Raw genomic sequence first — 17,187 nt, forward strand, 5'->3', positions numbered from 1 at the left:
TCAATGATTCGTTTCCGTGACCCAGTTCGCATGATTCAGTTCGCCACGAGGAGTCGTTCGCGAATCGTTCGTTCGTTCGTTCAGTCGAGTTTCCGGTAGCACTAACTCAACTGAGTCTGACTGACTCATCTGAGAACCGTGCAATGGGGTCCATTCCATGATACGATCTACCGCTACCGGAAACCAGGCTGAACGAACATACGATTCGTGAACGACTCCTCCCAGTTCAGTCGAGTTTCCGGTGAATCGAATGGTGAACGAGACGACCGAACGAACGAGAGAGACGAACCGGATCAGTTTGTTCGTCCTAAAGGCTCGGTCATTCGAACCGGTTCGAGAACGAACGAGCCAACACTAGCGCACACACACTTGGGAGAAGCCATGCCATTAGCTTACGTACATTTCACCTCCGTCTTATGCAAGGTTTTTGTGCGCAGCAAGCTTTATAAATGAGGCCCCTGGGCAAGAGCAGCGACTCAGCAAAAAAAAGAAAAAGTGACTAAACTTTGATGTCATGTAGGGGGCCACAAAATATCGTCCGGCGGGCCGCGGGTTTGAAAGCACTGGCTTAGAGGGAAGGACACGTTGTTGCTTTTTAGTGTCGAAATAGAATTATTGCGCTTGCCTCGCATTTCATATTGTGATCAGGTCATTTTGCGCTGGTGTTTGTGTTGTCCTTAACCTGGCCAACCACATGAGCTTTGGGTCTAGGGAGGAGGGTGCTGGAGGTGTCGTCCCTCTCCAAAACTGTGAATCTTTGTCAGCAAGCAGTACACATTTTAAACCCTCTGTGTAAATGTTGCAGACATTTAAAGAGTTTCTTTAACTTGTACAAATACACAATGCCTCCCTTTATGCAAATAATGTATCAAAACAATTACTTTTTCCTTTTTTTCTCCCTCTGCAGAAGACTGCGATGCCTTTGGAGACCGTAGCACTCAGCGTGGCGCCACCTCAAAGATTCTGGCGGTGGTCGCCCCTGGCTCCTCCCACATGTCCAGTCACAGCGAGGAACTGGTGGTTAGCAGAATAAAGAATATTTTGGCATTTTTGCACTTGTAAATAGTTAATCGCGCTTTAACCTACACTCAGATGTGAACTCATTCTTGCATGCGAGGGTCTTGAATCCACAAAAAAAAAATACACAGGCAAGCCATTGAAATTGCAGGGCGTGCCAAGCCGCGACCGAACCAGCTTGGCAGTGTAAAAACGCCTAATCTGTCAGTAGTGGGGATTGACAACTATTCTGTGAAAATGAAAGAATATGTCTTGTGTTTGTTTCCTTCTTTATGTGGAAAGCAGCAGACCCCAGACACCATTTCAATCAAGCTTGAAGAGGATATTGGTGGAGGCATGCCCGCCGTAGGTTAGTAATACACATTTCATCTATGCAAGAAAACAACCATGATCAACTGAGAATGTACTTGATTCTACCTGCGCTAAAAAGCCGGGTCCTCTTTGGAAAAGCATCATGACCAGCGCCCTGCTAAAACAAAAGTTAAACTTGGGAGTTGCATTTCAAAGATGGAATCAGTCAAGAGCCCAGAAGGGTTTCAAGACGGATGCCACATGAGCTGGTTTATCATTCTCAAACATCAATGAATTCATGATGTATGAATGTTAGCTGATCAGGTTAGAGGGAAGGACACATTGTTGCTTTTTAGTGTCAGAATAAAACTTGCGCTCGTCTCGCAAGTCATGTTGTGATCAGGTCACTTTGCGCTGGTCCTCGTTGAGTGTCCTTAACCTGGCCATTGGCCAACCACTTGAGCTTTGAGTCTAGGGAGGAGGGACGTCCCTCTCCAAAATTGTGAATCTTTGTCAGCAGTACACATTTTAAACCCTCTGTGTCAATGTTGCATACATTTAAAGAGTTTCTCTCACGTGTACAAATACACAATACCTCCTTTTATGCAAATAATGTATCAAAACAATTGATTTTTCCTTTTTTTCTCCCTCTGCAGAAGACTGCGATGCCTTTGGAGACCGTAGCACTCAGCGCGGCGCCAACTCAGAGAGTCTGGGTGTGGACGGCCCTGGCTCCTCCCACATGTCCATCTACAGCGAGGAATTGAAGATTCTGAGCGTCTACGGAAAAGGGGAGGGCCCACTGGCGGTGGACGGCCATGACACCCTCTTCACCGCGTCAGAAGTGGAGGCCCTGAACTCGCTGTATGTGTACCACAGCGCGGCCAAGAGCCTGGAGCGCGGCGAGCGGCTGGTAGGCCGCGAGGAGCTGAGTGTGCAGGTTGGAAATCATCTTCTCATTCACCATCCAAAAGAGAGGCTTCCTCTGTTACAACTCTAAAACAGATCCATAGAAAGCCCACACCTTTATGATTCAGTAAACGTTTTTACACTCCCAAATATGTCCGTCTTATGCCCAACTTTTCCCCTGTGTGATCCGCGCGTTTACACTGACCGAGGTAATCGACCGGCTTTATTTCGCACCCCTATTAGGCAAGGCAAGGCAACTTTATTTATTTAGCACTTTTCATACACAGGGCAGACTCAAAGTGCTTCACATATAAACATTGTCATACAATACATTTAATAATGGATAAGTAAAAGAAAACATATGCAAAGAAATGAGTAAAATAGAAAGTGCAATGTATTTAAGATCAGGGGCCGTATTCACAAAGGATTTTAGGGCTAAAAGTAGGTCCTAACTGGCGAATTTAGGAGTTACTCCTAAAAATAATGGGCGTGTCACTCTTAAATTTAGGACTCCTAACTTTTTTCACTAAGAGCAATTCACAAAGTATTTTAGGCCTAAAAGTAGCACCTAAGTCTAGACCTATTCTTTGTGAATAGGTCTTACTGAGTTAGGAGTCCTCAAGAGGACTCCTAACTCAGTAAGACCTATTCACAAAGAATCGTAAATGCCTGCGAGACGAAATGTTAGGGTATTAAACTTGTTGTGGAGTTAATCGCAATGCAATAACATCCCCGACTAACAGGAATAATCAGATTAGTCCCGAAATAAAATGTTTGGCCACACTACGTTATTTAGCAACAGGGGAAATGCAACTTTGCAATGCCGACGATTTAAAAATATCGCAACCATCAGTCAGCCGTGCCATAAACTTTCCTTTGGACATTCAACAATTACACAGGATCAAAGCCAACTTCTTGGCAATTGCAGGTATGCCCGGTGTGGTCGGTGCTATTGACGGGACGCACATAAAAATAATTGCGCCATCAAAAGACGAGGACGTGTTCGTCAATAGGAAGAAAGTGCATTCCATCAACACGCAGGTTGTTTTTGATTCAATTTTAACATAGCCTACTGGATGTTGTTGCAAAGTGGCCTGGATCTTCAGCTACCTATGATTCGCGCATTTTAATGGAGAGCGGTCTGAGGCAGCTTTTTGAGATGTAGGCTACCAGTTGGGTGTCACTTGCTGGGAGACAGTGACTATTAGGGATGTCCCGATCCAGCTTTTTGCACTTCCGATCCGATTCCGATATTGTAGCTTTTAGCATCGGCCGATACCGATACCGGCCGATCCAAGCATGTATTAAAGATTAAAGATATTTACTTATTTTGTTGTACTACTCATGTTGAAAAGGGTTTTACTCTTAAGAACAACTAGCCAACTTAATTAGGTTAGTTTGAATAATCCACAATAGTTGGTAATGAGAAGCTGACCTGTTTATTCAGGGTTAAATAAACACAAAATAGACAAAATAATAAATAGTCAAATGACCACACACACTGAATTGGCATCAGTGCTCTGTTCTTGAACAACAAGAGTGTAAACAATATTGTAAACAATATAACATTATATATAAAAGCAACACACACAAAACCTGAGTAGAAAATAGTCAAATTACCACACACACAATGAATTGGCATCAGTGCTCTGCTCTTGAAGGTGTGCGCTAGGTGTGCTGAACAACGCGGACCGGATTTGGGGGGAAAAGCTGAAAAAAACTGGAATGGATTACCTACATTGGTGCGCTCGAAAACGGACCGGAGTTTTGAAAACAAACTGGATCGGGAGTCCGGATCGGGATTTTCCCGTGCAGGCCGATCCGATATTGATATGCATTTTTTTGATAATATCGGCGGCCGATCCGATCCAAATATCGGATCGGGACATCCCTAGTGACTATCCATGCAAGACGTGGCTCTAGACACCCTACCTCAATCCACAACCGGGAGCACAGTTAAAGTATAACATGTAAGTGATTTTGCATATTACGCTTAGTCCTACGTGTAAAACACATCGTATTGGCTCTTTGACGCCTTTTATTTGTTGAATCCATATTTATTATTGTTGACTGATTTCTTCCATATATGCTAGAGCACTAGCCTGGATACCAGTCTGAACTCCGCCCACAAAATATTTGGTCTGGGAGATTCAGTCTGGAATTGAGCTCGTTGGGAGGTATTTGGTCAGATCAAAAAGTGATCTGACCAATCAAATTGTAAGGGCGGGCTTTATACATTGATGGACAGATGATACACATTAACGTAATCAACCACGTAACCAAAGAGCGCTCAGCGCTTTTACTTTTTTTCTCAAAAATGCTGACCGTGTAGCCAATTTGTCCGTGTATCGTTAAATTATTTTTACAAAACCGGCATAAATCGTTTATGTCCATCTTCTTTTTCTACTTCTTCGAACGTGCGCTCAGTTGAGTTAGTTTGAGAATAGCTGTGCTTCGCACAACATACGTCACATACTACGTTGCTCTGATTGGTTTTAGGTCTATCCAATTGAGCGAAGAGGCATTTTCCTTCCCGGTTCCGCCCTATAATCACAGCCCAATGGTTCGGTCTCAGACTCATATTCTGACTAGAATTATGAGTATGACATCGCCAGGCTACTAGAGCACACAAACATACACGAAATGTTGTGGAGAGAGGAATTGGGCAGATGAAACGTCGATTCATGTCCTCCACGGCGAAATACGCCTCACCCCAGAGAGGGCAAGCACAGTCATTACTGTATGTGCCATTCTACACAACCTCTGCAAGCGGAGGAACATTCCACAGCCAGACGATGATGATGATGATGATGATGATGATGATGATGATGGCGATCAACATGACAATGAATTTGGCCGTGTGGAACCGAGTGGACCGTCATTTAGGGATCACTTTGAAAACACTTTTTAGGTAAACACCTTGGCACAAATCAGTCAACACTTGTGTAGTTCATAACATTTATTTTCTTTTAAATTTTACGTATTTTTATTGTTTGCTTTCTCTCTCTTGAACGTGCAGGCTACAACGTCATTATCGTGGTCTGCACAAAATTGTCATCATGCGTGTATTCTGCTAACTGCACTATAACTACTTGATAGGAATTCATTTCTAGCCTAGGCGATTTCCTTGTTTTTCGGTGATTCAGTGGGCTCGTCTGAACAACCAATCACCGAACTGACCACTTCTAAACTCGTGCACGAGAATTGACGTAATCCATAGCAACGGCGCGTCACTCTTAGTTCACTCTTTGTGATTTATCCTACCGCTAGGAGCACTCCTAGCGGTAAGATAAAATGCTTTGAGAGAGAAAGCAAACAATAAAAATACGTAACATTTAAAAGAAAATAAATGTTATGAACTACACAAGTGTTGACGGATTTGTGCCAAGGTGTTTACCTAAAATGTGTTTTCAAAGTGATCCCTAAATGCCGGCCAAATTCATTGTCACGTTGATCGCCATCATCATCATCATCGTCTGGCTGTGGCATGTTCCTCCGCTTGCAGAGGTTGTGTAGAATGGCACATACAGTAATGACTGTGCTTGCCCTCACTGGGGTGAGGCGTATTTCGCCGTGGAGGACATGAACCGACGTTTCATCTGCCCAATTCCTCTCTCCACAACATTTCTTGTATGTTTGTGTGCTCTAGCATGTATGGAAGAAATCAGTAAACAATAATAAATATGGATTCAACAAATAAAAGGCGTCAAAGAGCCAATACGATGTGTTTTACACGTAGGACTAAGCGTAATATGCGTAATCACTTGCATGTTATACTTTAACTGTGCTCCCGGTTGTGGATTGAGGTAGGGTGTCTAGAGCCACGTCTTGCCTGGATAGTCACTGTCTCCCAGCAAATGACACCCAACTGGTACATCTCAAAAAGCTGCCTCAGACCGCTCTCCATTAAATGCGCGAATCATGGGTAGCTGAAGATCCAGGCCACTTTGCAACAACATCCAGTAGGCTATGTTAACATTTGCATCAAAAACAACCTGCGTGTTGATGGAATGCACTTTCTTCCTATTGACGAACACGTCCTCGTCTTTTGATGGCGCAATTATTTTTATGTTCGTCCCGTCAATAGCAACGACCACACCGGGCATACCTTCAATTGCCATGAAGTTGGCTTTGATCCTGTGTAATTGTTGAATGTCCAAAGGAAAGTTTATGGCACGGCTGGCTGATGGTTGCGATATTTTTAAATCGTCGGCATTGCAAAGTTGCATTGCACCTGTTGCTAAATAACGTAGTATGGCCAAACATTTTATTTCGGGACTAATCTGATTATTCCTGTTAGTCGAGGATGTTATTGCATTGCGATTAGCTCCACAACAAGTTTAATAGCCTAACATTTCGTCTCGCAGGCATTTACGATTCTTTGTGAATAGGTCTTACTGAGTTAGGAGTCCTCTTGAGGACTTTTAAGCTCTCCTAGACTTAGGTGCTACTTTTAGGCCTAAAATACTTTGTGAATTGCTCTTAGTGAAAAAAGTTAGGAGTCCTAAATTTAAGAGTGACACGCCCATTATTTTTAGGAGTTACTCCTAAATTCGCCAGTTAGGACCTACTTTTAGCCCTAAAATCCTTTGTGAATACGGCCCCAGATCAACAGTCTCTCTGGATGACATGCAATTCCTATTCAAGGACTCTAACCCAGATTCTAGGACTCTAACCCAGACAAAAGGCCTTATTCTTGAATTCCACCCACACACAAACTCAGGACTCTAACCCTTATACAAATGCAAACTCAGGACTCTAACCCTTATACAAATATAAACTCGGGACTCGAACCCTTATACAAATACAAACTCAGGACTCTAACCCTTAAACAAATGCAAACTCAGGACTCTAACCCTTATACACCTCTTCTCAAAAGAGTTAAAAAATAGAAAATAAAGGAAAAGTTAAAAAGGCATTTTAGTAAAATAAAGGCAAAGTATTTAAGATTTAGCAGAAAGCTAAAGCAAAAATAAAAGTCTTCAATCTTGTTTTAAAGGTGCTCAGAGTTGGGGCTAGTCTTAAATCCTCAGTTTATTCCAGCTATTTGTTGCATAGTAACTAAATCCTGCTTTCCCATGTTTCGTGTTTATTCTGGGGATAATTAACCGATTGGTCTCAGAAGATCTTAGTGTTCTAGAAGGCTTATGTAGTGGAAGCATATCAGTTAAATATTTTGGGCCTAAACCATGTAGGGATTTATAGATAAGCAACATGATTTTAAAATCAATTCTCTGACCTACAGGAAGCCAATGTAACGATTTAAGAATTGGTGTAATGTGTTCAAATTTTTTGGTCTTTGTTAAAACTCTAGCAGCAGCATTCTGAACAAACTGAAGCTTCCTTAGAGTTTGTTTTGGGAGACCTGTGAGGAGACCATTGCAGTAATCAAGCTTACTAGTGATAAAGGCATGTACAAGTTTTTGTAAGTCTTCGATGGACATGAGCCCTCTAAGTCTTGCTACATTTTTAAGGTGGAAATATGCAGATTTTGTAACTGATTTGATGTGACTTTCGAAATGTAAATCAGAATCCATGATAACCCGTAGATTTCTGGCTTTGATTGAGGTTTTCAGGGACAGCGAGTGAAGGTTTTGGCTTACTTTAAGCCTTTCCGTTTTAGCACCAAATACAATTATCTCTGTTTTATCCTCATTTAGCTGAAGGAAATTTCGGCACATCCAGTCTTTCATTTGCTCAATGCACTGGCACAGCAGATCTATGGGCCGATAGTCATTTGGTGATAGCGATACATAGATTTGCGTGTCATCAGCATAGCAATGATGGTCAATATTGTTATTTTGCATGATTTGCCCTAGTGGGAGCATGTAGATGTTGAATAAAGAGGGTCCTAAGATCGAACCTTGTGGGACTCCACACATCACGATGGTTGATTCTGATACAAAGTCGCCAATGGAAACAAAGTAGTTCGTATTTTGTAGGTAGGTCTGAACCAATTTAAGACTGTGCCTGAAAGCACCACCCAGTTTTCTAACCTGTCCAAAAGTATACAGTGTCGAATGCAGCACTGAGGTCTAGTAGCATTAGTATTGAGGTTTTGCCAGAGTCTGTGTTAAGACGGATTTCGTTTTCAACTTTAATGAGGGCGGTCTCAGTGCTGTGCAGGGGTCGAAATCCTGATTGGAAGGTGTCATAACAACCAGTTGATGCTCTGACCCTACACATATTGGCGGTTTCATTTTGATGTAAATGCGATAAGACAGCTTTGCGGTTCTAGGGGCGAGGCTTGGGTAGAGGTGTTGCTGCATTGTCTCTACAACAGAGACGATGCAGCGTTATCAACATGAATAGTTGTAACTGGATAGACGTTGAAATCCGCAAGTTGCTGACCATCATGGGAAAGATGGTGATGCAGTCGCATTTAAAGCAGACGAAAGATGGTCGATCTAAGAGAAGGTACCAGAAAAACATTCCTTACAATGCTTCGTCAGCAAAGTGGTTAGCAAAATAAAGAATACTTCAGCATTTTTGCACTTGTAAAGAGTTAATCTCGTTTTAGCCTACACCCAGATTTGAACTCATTCTTGCATGAGAGGGTCTTGAGTCAAAAAATATGTAAATATTTTTTTGCATCCATTGTAAGGAGACGTACTCTCCGTGTGTAGGCCCGCCTTCTCCGGTGTACCGAGAAAGCCAGCTCCAAGACGAAGGGGGATTTTACCCCTCAGTTTTACATAGGACATTGAAATTGCAGGACATTCCATGCCGCGACCGAACCAGCTTGGTAGTCTGAAAAGGCATAATGTGTTGTTAGTGGGGATTGACAACTATTCTGTGAAAATGAAAGAATATGTCTTGTCTGTGTTTCCTTCTTTATGTGGAAAGCAGCAGACCCCAGACACCATTTCAATCAAGCTTGAAGAGGATATTGGTGGAGGCTTGCCCGCCATAGGTTAGTAATACACATTGCATCTGTGCAAGAAATCGACCTTGATAAACTGAGAATGTACTCGATTTTGCCTTCTCAGCAGGAGCCTTCAACCCTTGACCATCCAAAGAGGCGACAAGGAAAATGCATAATCAACAAATAGAAGTTAGAAATAATGTCAAAATATAATTCTTACCATACACAAGTGTGTACAAAGTACATCCTGTATACCTTTGTGAAAATGATTTATTAAAAACATTACTTTCTCTCTTTCTCTGTTTTCCTCTCTGAAGAAGACGGCATTGACATCAGAGACTGCAGCACGCAGCGCGGCGCCACCTCGGAGAGTCTGCGTGTGGACTCCCCTGGCTCCTCCCACATGTCAAGTCACAGCGGGGAGCTGCGCATCCTGAGCGTTTATGGACGAGGGGAGGGCCCACTGGCGGTGGACGTCCATAACACCCTCTTTGCCGCGTCTGAACTGGAGGCCTTGAGCTCGCTGTCTGCTGACCACAGCGTGGCCAAGAGCCTGAACTGCAGTGTGCGGCTCGTCCGCCTTGAGGAGCTGACTGGGCATCGGGGCGGCCGCAAGGGACGGCCCGGTGTCTTGTGTGGAAAGGTTATTCCCAACAATGCCAATATGATCATCCACAAGAGGACTCACTCCGCGGAGAAGCCCTACAAGTGTGACCAATGCATGAAGTGCTTCCGTCAGAAAGGCCCCCTGAAGCGCCACATGAGGACTCACTCCGGGGAGAAGCCCTACAGGTGTGACCAATGCACGAAGTGCTTCAGTCTGAAAGGCACCCTGAAGCGCCACATGATGACTCACTCTGGGGAGAAACCCTACAAGTGTGACCAATGCACGAAGCGCTTCAGTCGGACAAGCCACCTGAAGATCCACATGAGGACTCACTCCGGTGAGAAGCCCTACAAGTGTGACCAATGCACGAAGGGCTTCATTCTGAAAGGCTCCCTGAAGAGCCACATGAGGACTCACTCCGGTGAGAAGCCCTACAAGTGTGACCAATGCACGAAGCGCTTCAGTCAGAAAAGCCACCTGAATGGCCACATGCTGACTCACTCTGGCGAGAAGCCCTACAAGTGTGACCAATGCACGAAGCGCTTCATTCGTTCATACCGCCTGAGGATCCACATGAGGACTCACTCTGGGGAGAAGCCCTGCGTGTGTCTGCAGTGCAACGCCAGCTACTGCGGCCCAAGCAGTTTGCGTGTGCACATGCTCAAGCACACTTTGACACGGGGTAACGGGACACTTTGATTGAGACCTCTGTCCTGTATTGGTTGAAATTACTGCTTTTAGTTTTTCTCTTCATCACGATTAAACGCTTCGTACTTTCGATTCACTTTCTGTTTTTATTGTTTGATGTCCGTGGGGTCGGCTTAGCTCAGGAGGTAGAGCAGTTGACTTGTAACCGAAAGGTTGCTAGTTCGATCCCCAGCTCCTCCTAGCTGAGTGTTGATTTGTCTTGATTTGCCTTGCATGGTTGACTCTGCCGTCGGTGTGTCAATGTGTGTATTAACCGATGTAAGTCGCTTTGGATAAAAGCGTCTGCTAAATGTAAATGTAAATGTGTTGAATAATTTATTTCTAGGACACTTCTGAAAGCAAAATATTTGATTTAATGTAGAGCTTGGTCAGGGGAAGATACAGGCAGCAAAGTTACCAAGCATACAGTCAAAGATGATGGGTGTACATGATTCTTGTAGGAAACGTTGACATCGTGGGTAAATACAAAGGAAACAAAGGTCAGGGGAAGGGGCCTTCGTGGAGTTTAGGATTGGCCAGAGGAGAGACCAAGTTAAATTGCAATTCACAATATGGGTGAAGTGGACATGTCTGCCAGACAGTTAAAGGAATCTACACAACAAAGAAGTCTGTGGATTGGCCTGAGTATCAAACTTGGTGCCCACAGTTGCAAATGCAAACTATCTTAACACCTTTCAATTAGAGAGGGCGGAAGGTATCTCTAGGACCATGGAGAATGGATAGAAATTAATTTAAATTGACAATTTATTCAAACAGGGTTCATATAATTTGTATATTAAAGTTACGCGTGATATTGCCACAACGTTGTCATTACCGTTATCTTTGTTATTACAAAAAGCCTGCAAAGTTCACTTGTGTAATAGACTGCGATTGAACCCCACATTATGCATGATTGTGTTCTTTCCACTGACCTTTCCATTCTGTGCGCTTAATGCTAACTACCTTGGATGGATTGTATCATAATAGGCGATAATGGTTGAAGTTGATCCATTTTAAAAGGTCCCTGGTTAAATGTCTAGATCTCAGTGATGCTCAGTTTAGGCCGGTCCTACCTCTAGAAGGCAGCATTATTCTAACGGGACAAAGTCAGAAGATTCCTAGCATTGGTCACCCTTCACTCTCTGTTTGCAGCGGTGGCTGGTGATCCAATTCGTGGGTGGGGTGCAGTAATGGACGGGGGTCCTCCCCAAGAAAATATGGAATTGGTTTCTGGGATGCCCACTAGCTAAAAATGTATTCTTATTCATAGCCTACATCCTGACTTGCAGGGCCTGGACAAGCCTGCACTGCTTTCACTTTCATTCCACTTGCCATTGCTATTTGACCCATGGTTGTTATTCTGATATTGAGGCATATCATATTGTTTTACCGGAGTCTCAAGGTCTATTTCAAATGCAGTTTAGGACCGTTGTATATATATTTTTTATATGCTCTGTGCCAAAATACTTAATTAAAATGTAACTTACTTGTTCCATTTAAGTATAACATTGCGTGATTGAGGAGTCCAATTCCTCCACTGAAATGGGTAGAAAGTGCTTTTACGGCTCTCTGCTAATTAACAAACTATCACTTCTCTCTGCATGTAGTTATGTTGCGCAATGCACGAATGCTGCTGAGGGAGGTAGCCTTTTAGATTCATTGGCTGAATTGTCCAATCAGCTCCAAATTACTACAATGTGTTGAAACACAAGACAGTGTAGTGACGAGTGTTTCTTCAATACTCAGTTACTGTTGGGAAAGGAAAACAAGCCTATCTTGATGAATCCTTCATGTTGTGTGTTCAGTAACAGGAGTAGGGTTTGTGTTCGGTCTTTCTTCTTATTTCTTCTTTTTGTGTGTGTGTGTGTGTGTGTGTGTGCGTGTGTGTGTGTCGCCGCAGTTCAGAAGGTGAACTGCACCGAGGAGGATTCACCGCCCCCAAATGGTTCCACATGCATTAACTTTGATAAGTATTTGATGTGTTGTTCAGAAAGAACTAAGTGTATGGTGTTTGGAAATAAGAAAAAGATGCCATCACAGACAATTAAATTGTACAACAACAATCTTGAGAAAGTCAGGTATTTTAAGTTTCTAGGAATGTGGTTGGACGAAAGAATGACAGGGAAAAAGCATATTGAGATGGTAGCTTTGAAGTGTGGGAAAATAAATATTGTCCTTAGGTGTGTGGCGGGTTCAGACTGGGGGGCTGATAGAGAATCAATGATGAGGATTTACAGAGCAATGATAAGATCAGCAATTGATTATGGATGCATGGTTTATGGATCAGCAGCTCTTTCAGTGTTAAACAAATTAGGCATAGTCCAAGCAAAAGCATTAAGAGGGTGCTGTGGAGCATTCTGAACAACTCCAATAGCAGCATTACTAATAGAAATGGGTGAGATGCCGCTAGTATTAAGAAGATATAAACTTGGCTTGAAATACCTAATGAAGCTCAAAGGACGAAGGGAAGTGTTACCAACAAAATACCTACTGTGTGATCATTGGGAGTTTATGGGAATAAGAAAAACTAAAACTAACTTTGCAGAAAATCTTAAATCTGTGGCGCAGGAAATTGGTATTAGGGATGTTAGTGTTTGTTGTCGAGTGTGTCGCTCAGTTGCTCCGTCATGGCTGATCCCAGATCCCAGTGTTGACCTAAAGTTTATGAGTTTAAGCAAATCAAGGATGTCAGAGGGTGTAGTAAAAGAGATAGAAGTCTGGCAGCAACAACAAGTATGGGGAGACCATCTACTCATTTACACTGATGGGTCAAAGGAGCATGAGAGTGGTAAAGTAGCAGTTGGTATTAGCATTCCTGAAATCGGGTACAGAATAGGGTATAGAATCTCAGATCATATGTCAGTATTCACAGCAGAGATGGTGGCAGTCTTATGGGCCTTACGATGGGTGGAGGATATTAAACAGGGGTATTAAATAATATGTAGTGATTCAGCTGCAGCTTTAATTTCAATAAAAGAAGGAAAATCCAAGTCCAGACCGGATTTAATTGTGGAAATACTACAGTCTCTGTTCAGAATTTACAAGGCGGGGAGGAGGTGGGGTTTCTCTGGGTGCCGGCTCATGTGGGTGTGAAAGGGAACGAGGAGGCGGATGAGGAGGCAAAGAAGGCGGTGAAGGAGGAAACAGTGCAAATTCATTTGCAATATGGGGCACCCGAGTACATGGAAAAAATGAACAGGGCTCTAAAAGAAAGGGAGAAGGAAAGGAAGGGAAGGGCGTACTTTTCAATACAGGAAAATGTAAAGAAAGATAGGTGCACTTTTAGGTGCATAAGAAAAGATGATGTAGCAATCACAAGACTGAGGCTTGGACACTGTGGGCTGAGGAGTGGGCTGGCTCTGATTGGCAAACACCCAGATGGCAGGTGTGAGTGTGGAGAAAGAGAGACTGTAAAACATGTACTTCTCCAGTGCTGGCGATATTCCAGGCAACGAAGGACTCTGCACCGGAGGCTTGGATCAGCTGGAGAATCAGTTTTTAGTATGCGCACCCATTTAAATCTGGATTCAGTGGATAAAACAAAGGAATTGATGGACTACCTTCACATCATTGGAGTATATAAAATAATTTAAAGTTGAGGGGGAAATGACAAACAGTGGGGGGCAGTAATACGCCATAGCTGCGTCAAGACTGCCTAAATAAAAGAAGAAGAAGAAGAAGTTACGCCTCCTACTACAAGTTACGCCCACAACAAGTTACGCCTCCGTCTTGCAGGACGCAGACAGACCCTACTCTACGATCGTGTACACGTAGTTCTTTCCTTGAGAGACACCATGGCTCGCAAACGAGCGAAGCATAGCAGTTGCTTAGTGTTTGGATGTACAAATGAACACAAAAGTCTATATTTTGTTCCTTCCTCCGAGCCTCTGAAGAACCAGTGGGTTAATTTCATTGTCTCTGGAAATGCGCCAGTCTGCGCCAAACATTTCACTGACGACTGCTTCCTCAACTTGGGCCAATACAGAGCTGGACTTGCTCAACGTCTGAGAATCAAGTCTGGATCAGTACCAACTCTCCATGGCTCAGCTACAAACCTCGGACAAGTAAGTTCACTAACGCCATATCATTGTGTTGCTTTACTGTATATTGTTCCGTTGTTACCATTCTAATGTTACTTTAGCATTAGCGCGACAGCTAACAGCCAAGTTACTGTCGCTAATGCTACGACATTAGCATCAGTTATGTGTGTGTAAATACCATGGACCTTTAAGAAAGGACAGCGGACTAAATCATGGCCGCTGTAGCACCCGACTTGGTTCCCCCCCAGTTCCTGTTCCCCCTTACGCTGATTTACTGATGAGCCGTGCATAGTTGCTATGTTACCGTACGTACTTGAGGAAGAAACGCAAATCGATAACAGCTTGATGTACGGAAAGCGAAATGGGACAAACCTCACACCAGGCTGTGCGGCAGTAGTCTGCTAGTCTGCTATGTTGATTTTAGCGTCACAACACAACTATAACACATACACGTTATTCATGAAGGTATTTGTTAGACCATTCATTGTCAATCTTTGCAAAGGAATACGATTAAAAGACAAAAATAGGGGAAACCATCTCCATCAATAATGTATTTATTACGGCTGGACAAAGATTACAAGTTTTAATCGCATCGCTTGGTGAGACAACTCGCGATTAATCACACTTTTATCCACTCCAATTTAAGTTGTATGAGATATCAAATTGAATGACACATTATCATTTATACCAAATGTACTTATCAATAACTTCGCCAAGTTTTCTTGAGGGAGTTTTATTGAGTCACCCAGTGTGGTTTGAAAATGACAATTACGGAACACTATTATAGGCATGTTTTCTCCTTCACACCTGATACAAATCAAAGGGTTATTAGCAGATTTCTGCAGAGCTTGATGTCATGGTATTGAGTTGATGAGATGAACTATAAAATATGTAAACAAATCAAGGATGTAATATCATTTCATAGAACTAATTTTAAGTATTAGGCTAATGTAATTCACTAAACATGCTTAACTTATATCTTCTTACTACTTGCACCTGGAATATATTCAATGTTATAAATTGAGTACTGATTTTACTTTGTTGTCTCTACGCAGGCCAGCTCATCAAATGCTTACATTCAGCAGCTTCTCTCAAGGGATGTTGCCTGCCAGACAGACCACCTGGAAACACGTACTGTAGGCACACAGCTATCCTTAAAGACTTCGCAGCCCCATTTTAAAAGTGAAGGTGTGTACTTTCTACATTGAGTATTTTTTCCCTTGATGTAGTAGATTCTAGGCAGCATAGATTCTAGGCTGATGCTAGATACTACCTGCGCTAAAAAGCCTGGTCCTCTTTGAAAAAGCATCATGCCCAGCGCCCTGCTAAAAGATAAACTTGGAGTTGCAATTCAAAGATGGAATCAGTCAAGAGCCCAGAAGGGTTCAAAATGTATAAATGTTAGCTGAGCAGCTTATAGGGAAGGACACGTTGTTGCTTTATAGTGTCAAAATAGAATTATTGCGCTTGCCTCGCATGTCATGTGGTGCTCGGATCACTTTGCGCTGGTGTTCGTTGAGTGTCCTTAACCTGGCCAACCACTTGAGCTTTGAGTCTAGGGAGGAGGGTGCTGGAGGAGACGGCCCTCTCAAACTGTGAATCTTTGTCAGCCGTACACATTTTAAACCCTCTGTCAATGTTACATACATTTAAAGAGTTTCTTTCACGTGTACAAATACACAATGCCTCCCTTGATGCAAATAATGTATCAAAACAATTGATTTTTCCTTTTTTTTTTTCCTCTGCAGAAGACTGCGATGCCTTTGGAGACCGTAGCACTCAGCGCGGCGCCACCTCAGAGATTCTGGGTGTGGACGCCCCCGGCTCCTCCCACATGTCCAGTCGTAGCGAGGAACTGCTGGTGAGCAAAATAAAGAATTTGTTGGCATTTTTGCACTTGTAAATAGTTAATCGCGTTTTTGTCAATATTCAGATATGAACTCATTCTTGCATGCGAGGGTCTTGAAACAAAAAAAAAAATGGGCAGGCAAGACATTGAAATTGCAGGGCGCGCCATGCCGCAACCGAACCAGCTTGGCAGTGTGAAAACGCCTAATCTGTCGGTAATGGGGATTGACAACTATTCTGTGAAAATGAAAGAATATGTTTTGTGTGCGTTTCCTTCTTTATGTGGAAAGCAGCAGACCCCAGACACCATTTTAATCAAGGTTGAAGAGGATATTGGTGGAGGCATGCCCGCCGTAGGTTAGTAATACACATTGCATCTATGCAAGAAAACAACCTTGCTCAACTGAGAATGTACTCGAATCTGCCTTCTCAGCAGGAGCCTTAAACCCTTGACCATCCAAAGGGTGACAAGGAAAAGGCATAATCAATAATTAAATAATAAACATTGCATTCACGTGTACAAATACACAATGCCTCCCTTTATGCAAATAATGTATCAAAAAAAACAATAGATTTTTCCTTTTTTTCTCCCTCTGCAAAAGACTGCGATGCTTTTGGAGACAGTAGCACTCAGCGCAACGCCACCTCAGAGAGTCTGGGTGTGGACGCCCCTGGCTCCTCCCACATGTCCAGTCACTGCAAGGAGCTGAAGATTCTGAGCATCTACGGAAAAGGGGAGGGCCCACTGGCGGTGGGCGACCATGACACCCTCTTCACCGCGTCAGTATTGGAGGCCCTGAACTCGCTGTCTGCGGACCACAGCGCGGCCATGAGCCTGGAGCGCGGCGAGCGGCTGGTCTGCCGTGAGGAGCTGAGTGTGCAGGTTGGAAATCATCTTCTCATTCACCATCCAAAAGAGAGGC

General features: G+C 43.3%; 2 protein-coding genes and 1 long non-coding RNA gene across 3 annotated transcripts in view; all 3 read left to right on the forward strand.

Moving 5' to 3' along the window:
- Positions 1-9,392: 9,392 nt before the first annotated feature.
- LOC132455294 (gastrula zinc finger protein XlCGF62.1-like) lies at positions 9,393-10,467 on the forward strand. Its single transcript, XM_060049141.1, has one exon. It carries the CDS (start codon positions 9,486-9,488, stop codon positions 10,386-10,388), a length of 903 nt encoding a protein of 300 aa, XP_059905124.1. The 5' UTR covers positions 9,393-9,485; the 3' UTR covers positions 10,389-10,467.
- Positions 10,468-14,015: 3,548 nt separating this feature from the next.
- Positions 14,016-16,294, forward strand: LOC132455317 (uncharacterized). The gene is made up of 3 exons (XR_009525181.1): positions 14,016-14,440; positions 15,472-15,604; positions 16,165-16,294. It is a non-coding gene; the product is annotated as an uncharacterized LOC132455317 (long non-coding RNA).
- Positions 16,295-16,545: 251 nt separating this feature from the next.
- The window catches only part of LOC132456606 (uncharacterized), a 102,042-nt gene continuing 101,400 nt past the window's right edge, over positions 16,546-17,187 (forward strand). Inside the window, exons 1-2 of the mRNA XM_060051019.1 lie at positions 16,546-16,621; positions 16,867-17,147. Of these exons, the coding sequence (XP_059907002.1) occupies positions 16,609-16,621; positions 16,867-17,147 (294 nt within the window). The 5' untranslated portion in view covers positions 16,546-16,608. The remainder of the gene's footprint in view (positions 16,622-16,866; positions 17,148-17,187) is intronic.

Source organism: Gadus macrocephalus, chromosome 4 (genome assembly GCF_031168955.1).
Source record: "Gadus macrocephalus chromosome 4, ASM3116895v1".
In the NCBI taxonomy this organism is placed as follows: Eukaryota; Metazoa; Chordata; class Actinopteri; order Gadiformes; family Gadidae; genus Gadus; species Gadus macrocephalus.